Here is a 21,995-nt window from a genome sequence, read left to right as displayed (position 1 = left end):
AAAAATTAGCCAGGCGTGGTGGCGTGTGCCTGTAATTCCAGCTACTCAGGAGGCTGAGGCAGGAAAATCGCTTGAACCCGGGAGGTGGAGGTTGCAGTGAGTCAAGATCGCGCCATTGCACTCCAGCCTGGGCCACAGAGGGAGACTCTGTCCCAAAAATAATAATCATCATCATCATCATCATCCAGTGATTCTGATGCATGGGTTTCATGGACCAGAAAATGAAACCACTGTTTTATCTCTATCATAGATAACCTTTCTGATTGATAACAAATTATCACCCATCTAGCAGATAAACACCAAAGGTTCCCTGTTGCATACCTGAATAAGAACAGGTGTGCATTTTTTAATCCACCTGGAAAGGCAGCATGATGATGAAAAGTTCCCAGCCTTGCTATACATCAGAATCACCTGAGAAGTGATTTTATTTTATTTTTTGAGACAGCATCTCAATCTCTTGTCCAGGCTGAAGTGCAGTGGTACAATCTCGGCTCACTGCAACCTCTGCCTCCTGGGTTCAAGAGATTCTCCTGCCTCAGCCTCCCGAATAGCTGGGATTACAAGAAGCCGCCACCATGCCAGCTAATTTTTGTATTTTTAGTAGAAGTGGGGTTTCGCCGTGTTAGCTAGGCTGGCCTTGAACTCCTGGCTGCAAGTGATCCACCCACTTTGACCTCCCAAAATGCTGAGATTACGGGCATGAGCCACCACACCCAGCCTGAGAAACTTTAAAAACATACCGACAAGCACTTGGGGATGCCGAGGAAGGAAGATTACTTGAAGCCAGGAGTTTGAGAACAGCCTGGGCAACAAAGCAAGACCTCCATACAAAAAATAATAATACAAAAAATAATTAAAAAGTTATCCAGGTGTGGTGGCATGCATCTGTAGGCCCAGCTACTTGGGAGGCTGAAGCAGGAGGATCACTTGAGCCCAGGAGTTTGATGTTGCATTGAGCTATGCTCACGCAACTGCACTCCAGCCTGGACGACAGAGCATCTCTAAAAATAAAAAAATTTTAAAAACATACTGAGCCCTGAGCCCCACCTCAGTCCATCTGGAAATCAGAATCTCTGGGGAGTGAGTATTTTAGATGCTCTCCAGGTAATATATTGTGCGGTTAACACTGAGAACCGCTGATCCCTAGGGAGCAATATATGAAGTGTCTGTTGATTTCTGGCCAACCAGATCTAGAAATGTCATCATTTAAGCGATGCATCAATATATGAATCTTTTCTATAGGATATATTCATTTTATTAAGCAAAGTTTTTCACTGAACTTCTTTATTCTACAGAAATATATCTAATTTAGATGTGTGCATTACATAAAATTTCCCTCTGTCTTAGCATTTGGCACACCCCAGCTGGCAACCCCATTCTCTTATACTTACCCCAGATTTCCATTTGCTGGACTGGAAATGCACTGTGGAAATCCACAAAGAGAAAAAGCAGCAGAGTTTGTCCTTGAGGGTCCATATTCTGAGACTGATCCCCCTCACTGGATTCTACCTGATAACTCACATCTGGAAGCACCAAATCTAGAGGACAAGATATTACACGAATTTCCAAGATAAGTAAAGCCCTCGAAATACAAAGTGACTACAGAACCTGTATTCTGAACAAAGAAGGATATGAGAATAGGAGATCTAAATTAGAACACTCATTTACCCTCCTGAACCTGTTTCTCTATCCACATGATGGAAGCAAATCATAATGACTCACAGAAAGAACATTAAAATAGTAACTAGGTGTGTAAAATGCAAACCAAACAGCACTCCTTTACATTACTGAGAGGCACTACACAATAAATTCACTGATTCCTTGTACAACTTTCTAAGGCAGGTATGGCTGGTAAGAGGTTAGATTCACCTGAGTGTAATGACAACAGCTAATTTGTGTTACATGCCAGGTACTGCATCAAATGCTTATGTACTATTTCAACATTTAGACTTCACAACAACAGTATCGGATAGGACCTATTCTTATGCCCTTTTACAGATAAGAAAAGAGGCACAGATAGGTTAAATACCTCGTCCATCGTGAGCCAGTAAGTGGTGGAACTGAGTTCTAGATTTTGCCAGACTGACTAAAAAATCTGTGCTCTTAGACCCAATACTATGTATTTGTATCCCCAAATGTAATCCATTGCCCAGTGGTCACTTTCTAGCACCTGGATCCTTTAGAATACAATCAGGGTAGTCCTATATTTCAGATCCATGTAGAGAAGTACCTCCATGTGGATCCTGGTTCTGTCCTTTAGAGTAATAAGGGAGGGAGATGAGAGGACATTTTCTATGTTATTCATTTCCAAAGTTAACTGAGAAAGTTCAGGACCATGAATTGGCAAAAAACTAAATCAGCAAAGCCCAAAAACCAAAATGAAAGAGAAAAGGAGGTATGGAGATCCCTAGAAATTCACCAGTCATATCTCTATTTGAAATCGGTGGAGTCTATCATTCCCTCTAAGATACTGCCCCATCCCAGTAGGCTTCAATCTTCTCATACCAGTCATAGCCGCAGAATACCTCTTCCCTACTGGTCATCTTCCTCAGGAGCCAGACGACCAGACTACCTTCTAAATTTCAAAGGATTCTAGTTAGAACAGTCAATCTCAAAACTGCAACCCCTCCTAGATATCAGCCCATGGTCGCATACTCCAATTTCCCAGTTTTATTAGCTCAGTTATTAACCTCCAGCTTTTAGCATGATTCACCCAAAGCTGGTGTGGTTAGAGCTTACGTGAATATTACAGCCAGCTTCCTAGGCCTAATACTATTACATCTTGCATTTGTATGTGTTTTAATTTTTTCTAAGGAATTTTATGTGGATTTTCTCAGTTCATTATGAAGCATTTCTCTTCCACAGTAGTTCAGAGGTATCATTGCTCCCTTACTCACCTTTGTGAAGGCCCAGAGTTGACAGATTAGGTACATTAGAAATCCTCTGAACAAGTATCTAACAGAAGGACCAGGAATAGAGGAGGCAGCAGAGGAAGTAAGAGGAGAACCAGTATCAACATGCAATGCCAGGCCAGGCGCGGTGGCTTACACCTGTAATACCAGCACTTTGAGAGGCTGAGGCGGGTGGGCCACTTGAGGTCAGGAGTTCAAGACCAGCCTGGCCAACATGGGGAAACTCCGTCTCTACCAAAAATACAAAAAACCATTAGCCAGGCATGGTGGCGGGCACCTGTAATCCCAGCTACTCGGAAGGGTGAGGCAGGAGGATCACCTGAACCCGGGAGGTGGAGGTTGCAGCCAGCCAAGATCGTACCACTGCACTCCAGCCTGGGCAACACAGCAAGACTCTGTCTCAAAACAAAGCAAAACAAACAAAACAAAAACAAAAACAAAAACCATGCAATGCCAAAACAAGCTCTGAAAGAGCTTTCCCTGTTTGACACCTGTTTGCCTCACTTCAAGTGGTCTCTCACATTTGGCCAGACCCCGACCCCTAAACCCCAACCTGGGCCATCAGATCTCTGGTCATATTTTTATATATACATTCTATTCACATTTCATTTCTCTAATATTCTTCAAGTTTCTTAATTCCTGTGCAGAAAGAGGGAGGATATACCTCTATCCAAATTGAGATCCAAATTGGGTATCATACACAAATGGTATTTTTTCCAGTCAATTAAAGAAGAGGTATCTTTGAAGAAAGTAGTCATTGGCTGCTCCCAAGTTGACAATATCAGAGGCAGACCCAAAGGTCCATATAGAAATATGTGTAGTTGCTAAAGAAAACTGTCAAATTTTAGTATCTTATGGCTATGTATTCACTTGTATAAAAAACAAACATAACACTGACCTGGTTTACACTCCCATAAATGTGCTATGCAGTTACTTTTTTTTTGTTTTTTGTTTTTGTTTTTGTTTTTGTTTTTTTTGAGATGGAGTCTCGCTCTGTCACCCAGGCTGGAGTGCAATGGCGCCATCTCAGCTCACTGCAACCTCCACCTCCCGGGTTCAAGCAATTCTCCTGCCTCAGCCTCCCAAGTAGCTGGGATTACAGGTGCAGGCCACCATGCCTAGCTAATTTCTGTATTTTTAGTAGAGACAGGGTTTCATCATGTTGGCCAGGATGGTCTCGATCTCTTGACCTTGTGATCTGCCCACCTCGGCCTCCCAAAGTGCTGGGATTACAGGTGTGAGCCACCATGCTCAGCCTATGCAGTTACATATTAAGCCTTTTCCACACTGAAGACAGATGTGAGGCACCAGAGACAGATCCACTAGGATCCCCAGAAATTTATTCTGGGTTTAATAAGTGTGAGCTACAGATATAATATTAAGACAGTTTATTCATCTGGTTCACATGATCATAGATTTGAAAGGTACCACAGGTTAACATTGTTTTAAGTTCTAAGTTCTTGGGGTACAAAGACGAATATCCAGATAATACCTGTCCTCAAGTTTATCATATTTACAGCATGGGAGACAGACATAAAAGCCAATACAACGTGATACATGCTAGAAGTATATACAAGAGAATATTTTCTAGGAAGTATTTGAGTATACTCAGATTGAGAAGGAAACTTCCTCTGATTGTCTCCAAACCTATTATCTAAAACAAAGGAAGGCATGCCCCTGAAATGGTTTCTATCTCTGAACTTTCCATTCCCACTCTCACCCTATCTGTAACCCAGGGTTTCTTTGGGCCAGATAATTCTTCACTGTGGTGGGCAGTCCTGTGCACCATAGGATGTTTAGCAGCATCCCTGGCCTCTAGCCACCAAATGCCAGTAGCACCCTTCCTCACATTACCCCCTCCATGACAATAAAAAAATGTTTCCAGACATTGTCAAATATCCTTTAAGGACAAAATTACCCCATTAAGAACCACTGCTTAACCTTTCTGGTCCACTGAACCAAGGCCAGAGACCAGAATGTGTACTTTATCTTTCTGCATTTTCATCCTCTTTCTTACGAGGTAAACACAAGGTATTGTGAAGATTAAAATTCCTACCCAGTGGGCACTGAGGCATTATGGAAAGGCTTTATACCCATAAATGAAATCTCCCTCACAAATCTCAGAAGGCATTAACACATGAACTAAGGCTGACTCACTGTTTAGGGCAAGAGGATTTTAAGATGCAAACTCAGGGCAAGGCGCGGTGGCTCACGCCTGTAATCCCAGCACTTTGGGAGGCTGAGGTGGGTGGATCACGAGGTCAGGAGATCGAGACCATCCTGGCTAACATGGTGAAACCCTGTCTCTACTAAAAATACAAAAAATTAGCCGGGCATAGTGGCGGGCGCCTGTAGTCCCAGCTACTAGGGAGGCTGAGCCAGGAGAATGGCGTGAACCCGGGAGGCAGAGCTTACAGTGAGCCAAGACTGCGCCACTGCACTCCAGCCTGGGCGACACAGCCAGACTCCGTCTCAAAAAAAAAAAAAAAAAAAAGATGCAAACTCAGAATAAGAGGGGAGTGTTTGAAGAGCCAAGATGTGCAGTTGTCTTATAATTGGGTTGTTTAAATCATTTACATGTAATATGAATATAGCTATAGTTGGGTTTAAATCCATCATCTTATCTCTTTTCCATTTGTTGCTTGTATTCTTTGTTTCCTTTTTCCTCTTTTCTATTTTTGGATTAGAAATTGTTTTTTACATTTTAAAAAGTGTTTTCTCTCTCTCCCCACCCCCCTTTTTTAAGAGACAGGGTCTCATTCTGTTGCTCAGACTGGAGTGCAATGATGTGATCATAGCTCACTGCAGCCTCAAATTCCTGTGCTCAAGCGAGCCTCTCTCTGCATCAGCCTCCAAGGTAATTGGGACTACAGGTGAGAGCCACCATGCCTGCCAGGAATTCCATTTTATCTCTTTTTTAAGTTATTAGTTATAACTGTTGCATTAAACTAGGGATTGCCAGGCTTTATTAGTATACAACTTTAACTTATCACAGTCTACCTTCAACTGATATTATAACAATTCATATATAGTCTAAGAATGCAACAATATACTTCCACTTCTCTCCTCTTGGCCTTTGTGCTATTGTCACACGTTTTACTTCCATAGATGTTATAAACCTTATACATTATATTTTTGCAGATCCATGATCAATGAACCCTAAGCATAAGAAATATGAAGAGTACAGGCCGGGCGCAGTAGCTCATGCCTGTAGTCCCAGCACTTTGGGAGGCCAAAGCGGGTGGATCACTTGAGGTCAGGAGTTTGAGACCAGCCTGGCCAACATGGCAAAACCCCATCTCTATTAAAAATACAAAAATGATCTCACCGTGGTGGTGAGCACCTGTAGTCCCAGCTACTCGGGAGGCTGAAATGGTAGAGACAGAAATCATTTCAGGGGCCTGATTGAACTCAGGAGGCAGAGGTTGCAGTAAGCTGAGATCACACCACTGCACTCCTGCCTGGGCAACAGAGTGAGACTCCGTCTCAAAAAAAAAGAAATATGAAGAATATAGAAAATGATAGCAAGACATGTCACACACACATACATAAAAAATTAGCCAGGTGTGGTGGTGTGCACCTGTAGTCCTAGCCACTCAGGAGGCTGAAGTGGGAAGGTCACATGAGCTTAGGAGTTCAAGGCTGTAGTGAGCTAAATCAAGCCACTGCACTCCAGCCTGGGAAACAGCAAGACCCTGTCTCTACATAAATGAATAAAGCCTCAGTGAACTGCAGGATAACTTTAGGTGGCCTAATTCAGGAATGTGTAATTGGAGTCCTGAAGGGAGGGACTTCAAGACTTGTTTTTTAAAGATTTTTTTTTTTTTCTGGTAAGGTACTTGCGAAAGGAAAATTAAAACTCAAGACCCCAAATCACTATGCCAAAAGGAAATAATTTAGCTGAAAGCTGAGTCATGCAAGAAGCTGCCTCTCCTTTTGTTCCTAAGCAGGTAACTACAGATAAAGGGTTAAATACCTCTACAGGTAGCTACTCTTATGTTCACCTTCTATTATATAAAGGGCCAATTTACTGAGCACAAGACAAATACATAATTGACTATTCCCCTACTTGCTCCTTTTCTCTTGTAACATATGGATTCAATAATGTGATCATCCCCTCCCTCTTTCCCCTCCAGCCTGCATTTCCCCTTTAAATACAGAAGACCTCAAAACCATCTTTAGAGAAAGGCACAGACCTGTCTCTGAGGAACATCCTTAACCTTGGCAAAATAAACTTTTAAACTGATTGAGACCTATCTTGGATACTTTTTGGTTTATAAACTCAAGAAGGATATTTTGTGTTTTTAAAAGGACAAAAGTATTTTGTATCTACCGGCAGAGCCACCACTTCCAGTGCTCTTCCTTTTTTGGGTAGATCCAGAATTCCATCTGGCAACATTTTTCTTCTACCTAAAAATTTCTGTTAACATTTCTTATAATACAGGTCTTCTGGTGATAAATTCTTTCACCTTTTCTATGTCTGAAAAATTCTTCATTTTGCCTTTTTTCTCTCAGTACTTTATAAAGATGTTACCCCACTTTCTTCTAGCTAACACTGTTTCCAGTGAGAAATCTGCCATAATTATTTTGTTCCTCTACAGATAATGTGTCTTTTTTATCTCCAGCTGCTTTTAAGATTTTTTTATTGCTGGCTTCAAATACTTTGATTATGATGTGACTTGGTATAATTTTCTTCATATTTCTCACACTTAGGGTTCATTGATCATGAATCTGCAGGTTTATAGTTTTCATTAAATTTGGAAACTTGGGGGTGAGACCCTGTCTCTACAAAAAATAAAAATAAAAAAGTTAGCCAGGCATGAAGGTGCATGCCTGTAGTCCCAGCTACTCAGGAGAGGCTGAGGTAGGAGGATTGCTTAACCCCAGAAGTTCGAGGTTGCAGTGAGCTATGATCTCACCACTGTGCTTTAGCCTGGGCAACAGAGTGAGACCCCTTTAAAAAATAGTTATTTCTCTGAATTTACACTCACATATCTTCTATCTGATGCTAAAAACTTTGGTTCCTAACATTGTTAACATAATTATTTATCATAAGTATGCATACAATAATTCCAATATAAAATACCAATATTATTACTAACAATCATGCCACTGAATAAATTTTAAGAGGTCTTTGGACTTCCATTTCATCCTTAGAGTATATCCTGCTAAGAACGTATAGTCAAAACACCATGTTCTAAAGTCTGTTGAATTAATTCTTCTTGTTACATAGATTATAATTTTAACATAATATACAGGTAAGTTTATTACCTTTTATGTTGAGGAATATTTGGATTGGATATGAAATTCTAGGTTGGTAATGATTTTATTTCAAGACATTAACACTATTAGTTTAATAGTGTTAGACTTCTGTTGGTATGGGGAAGTCAACTGTTAATTTATCTTTTAAAGATGATTTATCCTCCTGACTGATTTTAAGATTTTTCTCTGTTTTTCATCTCTTTAGGTGTAGAAATCTTTTTTATTTATACTGCTTGATTATTCTGTTCTTAAATCTGTCTCAGCCATCCTGGCAAACACGGTGAAACCCCGTCTCTACTAAAAATACAAAAAATTAGCTGGGCATGGTGGCAGGCGCCTGTAGTCCCAGCTAGTTGGGAGGCTGAGGCAGGAGAATGGCGTGAACCCGGGAGGCGGAGCTTGCAGCGAGTCCAGATCGTACCACTGCACTCCAGCCTGGGCAGCAGAGCGAGACTCCATCACACACACACACACACACACACACACACACACACACACACACACACCACACACACACACACACACACACACACACACACACACACACACACACCCCCAATCTGTCTCAGTTGTTTCAGCCATTAACTCTTTAAATATTGTTTCTGCCCCGTTTTCTCTTCTCTCTTCTCTTTTTGGACATCAATTAAATATACATTAGACAGTTTTACTCTTTACTCTGTTAACCCCTCTCTTCTGTATTTTCCATGACTTGTCTCTCTTTGCTTTATTTTTGCTAAGTTCTTGCTATCTTTAGCTTTTAGTTTACGAATTCACTTAAGTTGTACTTAATCTGCTGTTAAACCTGTGTACTAAATTTTATTCAACATTGGTTATTATATTTCTTGATTCTACCATTTCTGTTTTGTTCTTGTTAAAAGTTATTTCATATTTTACAGTTTCAGTTTTCTAGTAAAATTTTCAAACTTTGCTTTCATTTTCATAAACTTAGTAAGCATAATTTTTCATTTTATCTTTTTTTTAAACAGGTCTCACATCACCCAGGCTGAAGGGCAGTGGCACGATCATGGCTCACTGCAGTCTTGAGCTCCTGTGCTCAAGCAATCTTCCCACTTCAGCCTCCTGAGTAGGTGGGACCACAGGCATGCACCACGCATGCTCAGGTAACTTGTATAGAGATAGGGGTCTTACTGTGTTTCCCAGGCTGATCTCGAACTTGCAGGCTCAAGCGATCCTCCTGCTTCAGCCTTCCAAAGTGCTGAGATTACAGGTGTGAACCACCACACCCAGCTAAGCATAACTTTTTAAAGTCAGTATCTGATATCACCAGTATCTGGAGTCCCAGTGGGTGTTTCTGTGACTTTTTGCTAGCTGTTGTTCATATTATCTTGTCCTTTCTTACACCTGGTTATTTGTGACTGTGCACGTGTGTGTGCATATGCACCATGGGACACTGTATTTGAAAAAGTGTTAAATAATTGGGAACATAGGATGCAGTTATTTTCCTCTAGAAATTTTTGTTTGCTTCTATAAGACATCTAGAACTAACAAATCTAAAATCATCCTAATCCAATTTCAAAGTTTAAGATTTTCTGGCCTGCCTAGATGACCAAAAAGCATGTACAGTCCATGTGAAGAGTGATTTATTTCAGGTTCACCTTACTCCTTAAAATATAGCCATCTAGTTATCCCTTGCCCAAGGCAAGAGGTGTTTTTAGCAGCACTCCCAAGCTCAGCAGGTCCTGGATTCTTTGGCCTTCTTGTCCTGCATTGATTTGGAAGTATTAATACATCTTAGCCTCTCAACTGCTTGCTCTAATTGGCAAACTACTCCAGGGCAAAAGCATCCCCCAATGCTAGGCTCAGCTCTCTGTAATTCAAACCTCTCCTAAATCATGGCACAGAAACTCCTCTTCACTAGCTCTTTGATGCTTTTATGATTTGTTTGTTTGTTTGTTGAGCTGGAGTTTCGCTCTTGTTGCCCAGGCTGGAGTGCAATGGCGCGATCTTGGCTCACCACAACCACTGCCTCCCAGGTTCAAGAGATTCTCCTGTCTCAGCCTCCTGAGTAGCTGGGATTACAGGCGTGCACCACCATGCCTGGTTAATTTTGTATTTTTAGTAGAGATAGGGTTTCTCCATGTTGGTCAGGCTGGTCTCGAACTCCTGACCTCAGGTGATCCACCCACCTTGGCCTCCCAAAGTGCTGGGATTACAGGCGTGAGCCACCACGCCCAGCCTGCTTTTATGATGTTTTAATATTTCATCCAGCCTTTGCCTTCAGTGAGAAGGTTAGTCTAAATTATCAAGTTTGCCACTTTCAGAAAGTAAAATCTCACCAGAATTTTCATAGCTAGCTCTCTTTTTTGTTTTATTTTTATTTATTTATTTTTTTGAGATGGAGTCTCGCTCTGTCACCCAGGCTGGAGTGCAGTGGTGCGATCTCGGCTCACTGCAGGCTCCACCCCCCGGGGTTCACGCCCTTCTCCTGCCTCAGCCTCCAGAGTAGCTGGGACTACAGGTGCCCGCCACCTCGCCCGGCTAAATTTTTGTATTTTTAGTAGAGACGGGGTTTCACCGTGTCAGCCAGGATGGTCTCGATCTCCTGACTTCGTGATCTGCCCACCTCGGCCTCCCAAAGTGCTGGGATTACAGGCGTGAGCCCACCACGCCCGGCCAGCTCTCTCTCTTTTTTAAAACATCATCTCCTAAGAGGCTTCACTGACCATATTTAAAATAACGTCTCCATCATTCTCTATTACTTTGTTCTATTTATCTCCATTGCACTTATCACTACCTAATATCTATCTGTTAAATTTTCCCCAAGAGGACAGACAATTTGTTTGTCTTATTCCTTCTAGACGATGGAATGAGGAGGAAGAAGAAACTTATTTAATTTTATACTGTTCTGTACTATCTAAAGAAAAAGCATGTTTTAAAATAGAAAATGTCCAAGCATAGTCTTCATCACTACCCTGCTCCCTCCTCTTCCCTAAAAGATACTACGGTATCTTTTGATATCTGATACGCAACATCAGATAGCTGACATCTATCATACCACGCCTCTTCTGTTCTCTCTCTTTTTTGTTTTGAGACAGAGTCTTGCTCTGTCGCCCAGGCTGGAATGCAGTGGTGTGATATCAGCTCACTGCAACCTCTGCCTCCCAGGTTCAAGTAATTCTCCTGTCTCAGTCTCCCAAGTAGCTGGGACTACAGTCATGCACCACCACGCTTGGCTAATTTTTGTATTTTTAATAGAGACAGGGTTTTGCCATGTTGGCCATGCTGGTCTCAAACTCCTGACCTCAAGTGCTCCGCCAGCTTCGGCCTCCCAAAGTGCTGGGATTACAGGCATGAGCCACTGCGTCTGGCCTGTTCTCATTGTTTATACTTTTCTATAACTTCATTTACTCCTACAGCTTCAATCATATGACAATAACAATTATTAGTATTATTGAGTACTCATTATATGCTAGGAGCTTCACATGGATTATTATACTTAATTCTAAAACAAGCAAACAAACCCCAAAAGAACAGAAAACCAATTTTTGCAAGGGAAACTAAATCTATGAGATAAGTATCATCCTCATTTTAAAGCAGAGGAAGTAAGGGCGTAGGCTGGTTAAGTAAGTTGCCTAGAGTCCCACAGCTAATTAGTAGTGAATTCAACATTTACACTCCTGTGCCATGCTCTAAACACAGCACTATACGACTCTTACCTATGGAGGAAACTGAGACTCTAAAATTCTGTATCTCTAAATCTGACCATTTCCAAGTTCCAGACCAAATTCCTATATAGCTCCTTACTATGTTCAAAAGATGTCTTGAGGTACCATAAACTCAACATGTTTAATGTCAAACTCATCTTCTTTATCCCCTAAATCTGCTATTAATATTTTTTTATCTTGGTGAAAGTATCATTATTCTGTCAGTTATTCATGGAAATATTTTTAAATAGCTTTATTGAGATACAATTCACATACCATGCAATTCACTCATTTTAAATGTGTAATAAAATGGATTTTAGAATATTCAAAGAGTTGTGCAATCACCACCACCATCAATTTTAGAACATTTTCATTACTCTGAAAAGAAGCCCCTCCAGGCCGAGCACAGTGGCTCATGCCTGTAATCCCAGCACTTTGGGAGGCCGAGGCTGGTGGATCGCTTGAGTCCAGGAGTTTGAGACCAGCCTGGGCAACATGGTGAAACTCTGTCTCTACCAAAAATGCAAAAATTAGCTGGGCATGGTGGCATGCGCCTGTGGTCTCTAGGAGGCTGAGGTGGGAGGATGGTTTGAGTCCAGGAAGCAGAGGTTGCAGTGAGCCAAGACTGTGTCACTGCACTCCGGCCTGGGCAACAGAGCCAGACCTTGTCTCCAAAAAAAAAAAAAAAGCCCCTCCATCAACTTTCTGTCTCTCTGTATTTGCCTATTCTAGACATAGAAATCTGACATCAACCTTAGACGTTTCCTGCCCCTAATCTCTCCCTACCTTAATAATGAACTGGTTACCACATTTTGTTGATTAATTCAGGTGATAAGTCTGGCCTTTCTATGCCTACCACACTTTAGATTCAAGCACTCATTATTATTGTTATCTTTTTTTCTTTTTTTTTTTTCTGAGGCAGAGTCTTGCTCTGTCGCCCAGGCTGGAGTGCAGTGTTGTGTTCTTGGCTCACTGCAGCCTCCACCTCCCAGGTTCAAGTGATTCTCTTGCCTCAACCTCCCAAGTAGATGGGACTACAGATGTACACCACCACGCCTGGCTTTTTTTTTTTTTTTTTTTTTTTTTTTGGGGGAATTTTTCTCTTTTTCCCCCTTGGGGGGGGGGAGCACACGCTTCTGCCCCCCCGAAACTTTCCCCCGGGCCGGGTTCAAGTGATTATCCTGCCTTAGCCTCCTGAGTAGCTGGGATTACAGGCACCTGCCACCATCCCCAGCTAATTTTTGTGTTTACTGAGATGGGGTTTCACCATGTTGACCAGGCTGGTCTCCAACTCCTGACCTTGTGATCCGTCCTCCTCAGCCTCCCAAAGTGCTGGGATTACAGGCGTGAGCCACCACGCCCGGCCTAACGGCCTAATTTTTGTATTTTTAGTAGAAACAGGGTCTCACCATATTGGCCAGGCTGGTCTCAAACCCCTGACATCAAGTGATCCGCCCACCTCAGCCTGCCAAAGTGCTGGGATTACAGGTGTAAGCCACTGCGCCCAGCCGTCAAGCACTCATTATTTTTAATCCAGTTCACTTACTTATTTACTTAGTATTACTAACTTCTGTCTCCCATCCATACTCTATAATGCTGCTAAAGACTTCTCCCAAAACATTTAATGGTTTCTTACTATACAGAGAATAAAGTTCACAATCCTTAGTATGGCACTCAAGATCTACCATATTCAACTCCAGACTACTTTTCTAGCCCCATCTCTTCCTTGTGCACCATTCATTTCATGCTTCAGTCATATTGGATTGTATGAAAAATGCATGGCATGTGTCACATTTTACAGTTTTCAGATCCCTGGCAAAATTTTCAAGCTTGGCTTTCACATTAGATTATAAGTTTTTATACAAATCATACATATTTGTAGATGCAGAATTCACATACTAAAGGCTTTCCTAAAACTGGGATATAAAAACCCATTTCAAAGATAACTGGATGGAACTTTTCATCAAAAGGATATGGAAACTGAAGAAATCCTGTTAAGCTTGTTGGAAGAAATCTTTGGGCTGGGGCACAGTGCAGCTGCTGGAGTCAGTATCAGTTCTCCCAACAAGTCCATGCCAGCCACGTCTTCAGGGATGAAAAGCATTACTGGATGTCCTAGCACAGGGTGAATTCTGCTGCAGTGTGATTCAATTGTACCAAAATTTGGTCCACTGTCAGAAAACAGACAAGTCAAATTTAACATTTTTTCCTCAAGAAATTATTTAAAAGAACATTCAAAATTATTTTTATAACCTCTAGCATATGTACAACCATACAACCTGCCATATCAGTTTTGTTGGAATAAATAACTTATGTCTCACTCAGGGAATCACAGCAATGGAAGTAGTAGAAAAACTGGCATTTCAGAGATATCATGGCTCCTGCTTTTGCTGCCACTAATGGATGCTTCTTAGTTTCTCTTTTTAAAAAAACATTTTAGACCAGGCATGGTGGCTCACACCTGTAATCCCAGCACTTTGGGAGGCTGAGGCGGGTGTATCACTTGAGGTCAGGAGTTCAATACCAACCTGGCCAACATGGTGAAACTCTATCTCTACTAAAGATACAATAGCTGTGCGTGATGGTGCACGCCTGTAATCCCAGCTATTCAGGAGGCTGAGGCAGGAGAATCCCTTTAACCTGGGAAGCGGACGTTGCAGTGAGCTGACATTGCACCACTGCAGTCCAGCCTGAGCAACAGAGTGAGACGTTGTCTAGAAAAATAATTATTATTTTATTTTATTAGAGATGGGGTCTATGTTTACTAGGCTGGTCTCAAACTCCTGGCCTCAAGCAATCTTTCTGCCTTGGCCTCCCAAAGTTCTGGGACTACAGGTGTGAGACATCATGACCAGCCTGTTTCTTATTCTCAAGTATATTTCCTCCACTAAATAAATCTTTGGTTCTGAGCAAATTTCCAAATTCATTCAAAGGTCAGCATTGTGTGAGGGGGCCCATGAATCACAAATGGCCTAAAACTGGCCCCATGATACTTATAAGTCTGCTCTCACACATGCTACACCTTCCGCTGAAGAGGTCTGAGGTTGCTGTTTGATAGTAACAATGAGAAAAAATCAGGCCATCTTTCTCTCCTAGAAAGAATCTAGTAAAATTTTGTTACTTTCCAATAGCTCTTTTCTAAACAGAGAGAAAATAGTCAACCTGAGAAAGCTGATTAAGAATGAATGAATTAATTAATAGAGAGGAAATATTAATGAACCTTTTCCTTTCTCTCTAATCAGGTCATCCAAGGAAACACATCTACAAAAATTGGCTCAAAGGCTTAAATTTGTGTCAGTACAACTATGATGATGAGCTGCTACCTGTAAGGATTGTTCATTATTAGAGGATCACTAAAGAAAGATATGGGGTAGGGAAATTATTACCTGTATATTAAATGACAAAAATATTCTCATCTGAGGTGTAATTTTGGATGAGAATAAGAAAACAGACTAAGAACCACAGGCAGTCTCTTTAAGCCTTAAGAGACTTTGACTACTAGTGTTGCCTCTGGGCACATAAATAGAGGCAGAAACTAATGAATAAAGACTAAATTAGGGCTGGACACGTTGGCTCACATCTGTAATCCCAGCTCTTTGAAAGGCCGAGGCAGGAGAATTGCTTCAGTCCAGGAGTTTGAGACCGGCCTAGGCAACACCCTCATCTCTACAAAAAAAAGTTTGTTTTTTTTTTTTAATTTGCAGTATATGGGCTGGGCACAGTGGCTCACGCCTGTAATCTCAGCACTTTGGGAGACCAAGGCAGGTGGATCATGAGGTCAGGAGATCGAGACCATCCTGGCCAACATGGTGAAACCCCATTTCTACTAAAAATACAAGAAAATTAGCCGGGCGTGGTGGCATGCGCCTGTAGTCCCAGCTACTCAGGAGGCTGAGGCAGGAGAATCACTTGAACCCGGGAGGTGGAGGTTGCAGTGAGCTGAGATCTGCACTCCCGCCTGGACGACACAGCGAGACTCCGTCTCAAAAAAAAAAAAAAAAAATTAGCAGCGTATGGTAGCATATTTCTGTGATCCTAGCTACTAGCTACTCGGGAGGCTGAGGTGGGAAAATGACTTGAGCCCAGGAGTTCGAGGCTGCAGTGAGCTATGTTGGCACCTGGGTTGAACAGAGTGAGACCCTGTCTCAAAAAAAGAAAAAATAAATTAATTGGACTTAAGCATATGTTAGGTCTTTTCTTGATATAATTCATTTTCACTTTGGATTCTGTGGTAGTTAAATGGCACAGGAAGGCAAGACAGAAGGGCTCCGTGTGTTCCATATTGTTTACCACCTCCTCCATGGATTTTTTACATTTTTTATTTATTTATTTATTTATTTTGAGACAGAGTCTTGCTCTGTCGCTGGGGTGCAGTGGCATGATCTCGGCTCACTGCAACCTCCGCCTCCTGGGTTCAAGTGATTCTCATGCTTTGGTCTCCCAAGTAGCTGGGATTACAGGCATGTGCTACCACGCCCAGCTAATTTTTGTATTTTTATTGTTGGCCAGGCTGGTCTCGAACTCTTAACCTCAAGTGATCCATCCACTTCAGCCTCCCAAAGTGCTGGGATTACAGGCATGAGCCACTGCGCCTGGCCAGATTTACTTTCTTGGAGTCTGAAGAAGATGGAGATGGGCAGAGAGATGATTTCCAAACCTATGCAAAATGCTGATGCACAAAAAATAAGGTACGATGAATTCCTTTGTATTCATACTATCTCTCTAGCCAAGAATTCAAGTAAAGTTTTAAATTCATAGTCTTCTCTTCTCATGCCTAAATGGGATTGAAACTAGCAGGGTCTGTTTCATTTCATTTACAGAAGAAAATAAGGCCTGGAGAGAAGAAGGCGCATGTCTTCAGGTCATTTAGAGTAGATTCAAATACATACATAACTTAAAATAGCAGTTTTCAACATAAAAAAAGTTTTACTTCTGCTTTTCTTATAGAGAAGCTGACACCTGGCACTTACAAATGACGAGTGAGACAATTTCCAATTTCTAACTACATTCATACTCGAGAGGAGAGTAAAACATGCAGAGAGACAACAAGGCTTTACGCCTTCACCTCACATAATGCTGAGAGTCGACCACAAGAGCAATTCCATTCCCAAGGTTCAAAGTGGGTTCATTCTCTACCCTGCAAAGCAAAGGAAAGCTAAGCCATCTCTCAAAGATTCTAAAATCAATCTGTTTGACACAAATTTTGGCCCATGACGACTACCACCCCAGCGATTACTAGAATTCAGTAACTAATTAACCAGGGGGAAAATGGCAATCTTTCAGTTTACCCCTCTAGAGACAGGGATGAATCCACTAAAATAATAAAATGTGGGGGTGTCAGAAAATTAGTTTCAAGGTGACTTTGGGTCAAGATATCAAACTGTGAATCTTTTGGAAATAGGACAATAATAGCTGAGAAAAATTGCAGAGCCATAACATCATCTTAAGCCATAGACCTAAGAACTTACCCAAAGATCTCTGTGGAGAGGATTCCATTTACCTTTACACTGAAATGAAATCTGACCTGCACAACAATAAATTAAGTGTGAGATTTAACATGAGCCAAGATACAGATTAAAAACTTCTGTATCTAATCTCTAAAGGAAAAGAGTAAGTTTAAAAATTTTTAAATTAACATTACTTTTAATTGATAAACTATAACTATACATTCATAGGGTACAATGTGGTGTTTTGATATATGTATACAATGTGGAGTGATTAAATCAAGTAGATTAACATCTACACATAACTTACTAGCATTTTTTGTGGTGAGAGACATATGAAATTTACTCAGCTATTTTGAAATATATAATTCATTATTATTGACTATAGTCACCCCCCTGTGAAATAAGATTCTAAAAACTTATTCCTCCTGTCTAACTGAAACTTTGTACCCTTTAACTAACAACTCCCTATTTCCTTCCTCAACCCACTCCCAGCCTCTGGTAACCACCATTCTATTCTCTACTATGAATTTGACTTTTTCAGATTCTACATATAAGTGAAATCATACAGTATTTGTCTTTCTGTTGATAAAGAAAATGTGGTATATACACAATGGAATACAGTTTTTTTTTTTTTTTTTTTGAGACAGGGTCTTGCTCTGTTGCCCAGCCTGGAGTGCAGTGGTGTGATCTTGGTCTCCCAGGCTCAAGCAATCCTCCCACCTCAGCCTCCTGAGTAGCTGGGACCACAGGCATGTGCCACTACACCCAGCTACTTTTTGCATTTTTTTGTAGAGACAGGGTTTCACCATATTGCCCAGGCTGGTCTTGAACTCCCAGGGTCAAGTGATCCTCCTGCCTCAGCCTCCCAAAGTGCTAGGATATAGGAATGAGCCACCATACCCAGCCTAGTCAGCCTTTAAAAAGAAGGAAATCCTGTCATTTGCGACATGGATGAACCTAGAGGAACAAGATTTTTTTTTTTTTTTTTTTTTTTTTTTGAGATGGAGTTTCAGTCTGTCACCCAGGCTGGAGTGCAGAGTACAATGGCGCAATCTCGGCTCACTGCAACCTCCGCCTCCCGGGTTCAAGCAATTCTCCTGCCTCAGCCTCCCGAGTAGCTGGGACTACAAGCACGCGCCACTGTGCCCAGCTAATATTTGTATTTTTAGTAGAGATGGGGTTTCGCCATGTTGGCCAGCCTAATCTTGAACTCCTGACCACCCAAGTGAGTGATCCACCCACCTCGGCTTCCCAAAGTGCTGGGATTACAGGCGTGAGCCACCGTGCTCAGCCAGGAAAAAGACATTTTTTTTTTTTTTTTTGAAATGGAGTCTCACTCTGTCACCCAGCCTGGAGTGCAGTGGCAAAATCTGGGCTCACTGCAACCTCCACCTCCCAGGTTCAAGCAATTCTCCTGCCTCAGCCTCCTGAGTAGCTGGGACTACAGGCACGTGCCACCATGCCCAGCTAATATTTGTTTTTGTTTTTGAGACAAAGTCTTGCTCTGTCACCCATGCTGGAGTGCAATGGCACAATCTCAGCTCACTGCAACCTCCGCCTCCCAGGTTCAAGTGATCCTCCTCAGCCTTCTGAGTAGCTGGGACTACAGGCACGCGCCACCATGCCCGGCTAATTTTTGTATTTTTAGTAGAGACGGGGTTTTACCATGTTGGCCAGGCTTGTCTCAAACTCCTGACCTCAGGTGATCTGCCCACCTCTGCCTCCCAAAGTGCCGGGATTACAGGCGTGAGCCACCGTGCCCAGCCAATATTTGTATTTTTAGTAGAGACAAGGTTTCACCATGTTGGCCAGGATGGTCTCAATCTCCTGACCTCGTGATCTACCCACCTCGGCCTCCCAAAGTGCTAGGATACACGCATGAGCCACCGCGCCCGGCCGAAAAATACATTCTTTATCACTTGTATTTTCCCTCAACATACTTAATCCTTGCCTGTGTTTAAATTCTAAATCTTAAATATATTGAGCCCTATATCACAGCTCCAGGTTGTCACAAATTATCAGAAATCCCTGCCCCTTTGCCATTCTCTCAACCCCTATCCCTTTTTTTTTTTTTTTTTTTTTTTTGAGACAGAGTCACTTTGTCACCTAAGCTGGAGTGCAATGGTGCAAACACGGTTCACTGCAGCCTCAACCTCCTGGGTTCAAGCGATTCTCCTGCCTCAGCCCCTCAAGTAGCTGGGACCACAGGCGCATGGAACCACACTCGACTAATTTTTGTATTTTTAGTAGAGACAGAGTTTCACCATCTTGCCCAGGCTGATCTGGAACTCCTGAGCTCAAGCAATCTGCCCAAGTCGGCCTTCCAAAGTGCTGGGATTAAAGGTGTGAACCACCACACCCAGCCCCCTCACCTTCTTTTTAAAGGAACTATCCATTTTTATTTCTATCATTTTCATATGTGGAACATTCCATGCTTTTTTCTTTGCTTTTTCTTCCTGTTCCCCAACTGATTTTTATATCCTCTCCAGTGTATCTCATTGTTCTAATTATTCTCTCCCTTCACCTGTATTTTTCTGTGTAACATAAAGTAAGAAGTGACTCTAGAACCAGACTAAGTTCAAATCCTGACTCTCCAAGTTATTTACTCTCTGTACCATAGTTTTCTCAGCTACAAAATGCTAATGATGATGATAAAACTTACTTCACAAGGGGTGTTGTAAGAGTTAAGTGAGCGAGTGCACAAAGAGCACTTAGAATAGTGACTGAAACAATAAGCAAAAAGTAGGAAGATGGCAGAAGGGGGATGTCATAGATATGCTTAACTGTGTTTATCTTTATAAACATATCTAACTACAGATAATAAAAAATTTAGCTCTCTAATATTCAAAATATTCTATCAAAATTTCTTGGCCAGGCATGATGGCTCACGCCTGTAATCCCAGCATTTTGGGAGTCCGAGACAGGTGGATCACTTGAGGCTAGGAGTTCAAGATCAGCTTGGCCAACATGGCAAAACCCCATCTCTACTAAAAATACAAAAATTAGCCAGGTGTAGTGGTGCTCACCTGTAATCCCAGCTACTCAGGGAGCTGAGGCAGGAGAATCACTTGAACCTGGGAGATGGAGGCTGCAGTGATCTGAGATCAAGCCACTGCTCTCCAGTGTGGGTGACAGAGCAAAACCCTGTCTCAGAAAAAAAAAAAAAAAAATCCTTATTTGTTCTTATAGTCACTTTAGAAAAGGAGATAAACAGCAAGGTTTATTATCTAGGTTTAACAAAAAACAAAGCACAGAGGAGGGAAGGGGTATCTAAAGTGATACAATAAAGCAATAAAAAAAGTGAAAATAACCCAAAACAAAGCTCTCTCTATCCACAGGTTTCTCAGCTATAACACATAATCAACATTAAGATTGCCTTGGCCGGTTGTGATGACTCAGGCCTGTAATCCCAGCACTTTGGGAGGCTGAGGTGTGTGGATCACCTGAGGTCAGGAGTTTGAGACCAGCCTGGCAAGTGAAACCCTGTCTCTACTAAAAATACAAAAATTAGCCGGGCATGGTGGTGCACACCTGTAGTCCCAGCTGCTAGGAAGGCAGAGGCAGGAGAATGGCTTGAATCTGGGAGGCAGAGGTTGCAGGGAGCCGAGATCATGCTACTGCACTCCAGCCTAGGCAACAGAGTGAGATTCGTCTCAAAAAAAAAAAAAAAAAATAAATAAAAAAAATAAAAAAAAAAAGATTGCTTTGGGCCAGGTGCAGTGCCTCACACCTGTAATCCCAGCACATTGGGAGGCCAAAGCGGGAGGATTGTTTAAGCCCAGAAGTTAGAGACTAGCCTGGGCAATATAGTGAGATCTTGTCTCTCTAAAAAAAAAAAAAAAAAAAAAAAAAAAAAAAAAAAAAAAAAAACAACTGTCTTAAGGACATAGAAACCAAATCAATTCAATATTGAAAGTTGTCTTTTTTTTTTTTTTTTTTTTTCCGAGACAGGGTCTCGCTCTGTCACCTAGGCTGGAGGGCAGTGGCACAATCATGGCTCACTGCAGCCTCAACCTCCTGGGCTCAAGCAATCCTCTCACCTCACCCTCCTGAGGAACTGGGATTACAGGAGCTCACTACCACACCTGGCTAATTTTTAAAAATTTTTTTGTAGAGACAGAGTCTCACCATGTTGCCTTGGCTGGTCTTAAACTCCTGGACTCAAGCGATCCTCCCGCCTCAGCCTCCCAAAGTGTTGGGATTACAGGTATGAGCCGCCATGACCTCAAAAATTAAATGTTTTAATCATCTTCATTGAAAGAAAAAGAACCAATCATATCTGTCCATGTCCTACACAGTAAATGTCTCTGGAAAACAATGACTTAAATAAGAGAATCATTATTGTACAAAGGAACAGCTTACCTTAGGGTGCACCATGATGATTTTACGTAAAAAATGCTTTATAACCAGACAATCTGTCATCAAGGTTCTGGGCTTTTCATCAACCTGTAATAACACAACGATAACACCTACCACACATACACAATCTCAAGAGCACAAATGAATTTAATTATGGTATTTCCTCTTCTAAAAGTAACTATACCTCAGAAAGCTTTTTGGACAACCAAAGGGAGACATCTCTGGGAATGAGAATTGTATGCAAAAGAAAATCTAAATAGCCATCACTTCTTGGTTTAGAGTATCTATTACATGGAACTTCAGAAGACACAAGAACAAAGATCAGAGTAAAACTCATAATGTCAAAACCA

The 21,995-nt window shown here is 41.7% G+C and overlaps 2 protein-coding genes across 13 annotated transcripts in view; one reads left to right on the top strand and one right to left on the bottom strand.

The window, feature by feature from the left end:
• The window catches only part of PC (pyruvate carboxylase), a 162,821-nt gene extending 146,294 nt beyond the window's left edge, over positions 1-16,527 (top strand). For 3 of the 4 annotated variants that reach the window (XM_058438976.1, XM_058438978.1, XM_058438980.1), the window contains exon 25: positions 16,349-16,527. The gene's annotated coding sequence lies outside the window, so the exon portion shown is untranslated. Of the gene's footprint in view, positions 1-9,160; positions 9,296-15,081; positions 15,210-16,348 lie in introns of all 4 variants that reach the window. The other variant, XM_058438979.1, reaches the window with a different exon arrangement.
• Positions 1-21,995, bottom strand: part of TOP6BL (TOP6B like initiator of meiotic double strand breaks) — a 105,836-nt gene that overhangs the window by 31,002 nt on the left and 52,839 nt on the right. For 8 of the 9 annotated variants that reach the window (XM_058438989.1, XM_058438981.1, XM_058438982.1 and 5 more), the window contains 6 exons: positions 21,649-21,732; positions 17,308-17,363; positions 16,905-16,976; positions 13,816-14,010; positions 3,577-3,728; positions 1,392-1,538 (listed from right to left, as the gene is read on the bottom strand). In XM_058438989.1, the coding sequence (XP_058294972.1) occupies positions 1,392-1,538; positions 3,577-3,728; positions 13,816-14,010; positions 16,905-16,976; positions 17,308-17,363; positions 21,649-21,732 (706 nt within the window). The remainder of the gene's footprint in view (positions 1-1,391; positions 1,539-3,576; positions 3,729-13,815; positions 14,011-16,904; positions 16,977-17,307; positions 17,364-21,648; positions 21,733-21,995) is intronic. The other variant, XM_058438983.1, reaches the window with a different exon arrangement.

The sequence above is a fragment of the Hylobates moloch genome, unplaced genomic scaffold (genome assembly GCF_009828535.3).
Source record: "Hylobates moloch isolate HMO894 unplaced genomic scaffold, HMol_V3 SCAFFOLD_5, whole genome shotgun sequence".
NCBI classification, from domain to species: domain Eukaryota; kingdom Metazoa; phylum Chordata; class Mammalia; order Primates; family Hylobatidae; genus Hylobates; species Hylobates moloch.
The sequence above is the reverse complement of the archived record's forward strand: the minus strand, read 5'-3'. Positions and strand labels throughout refer to the sequence as shown.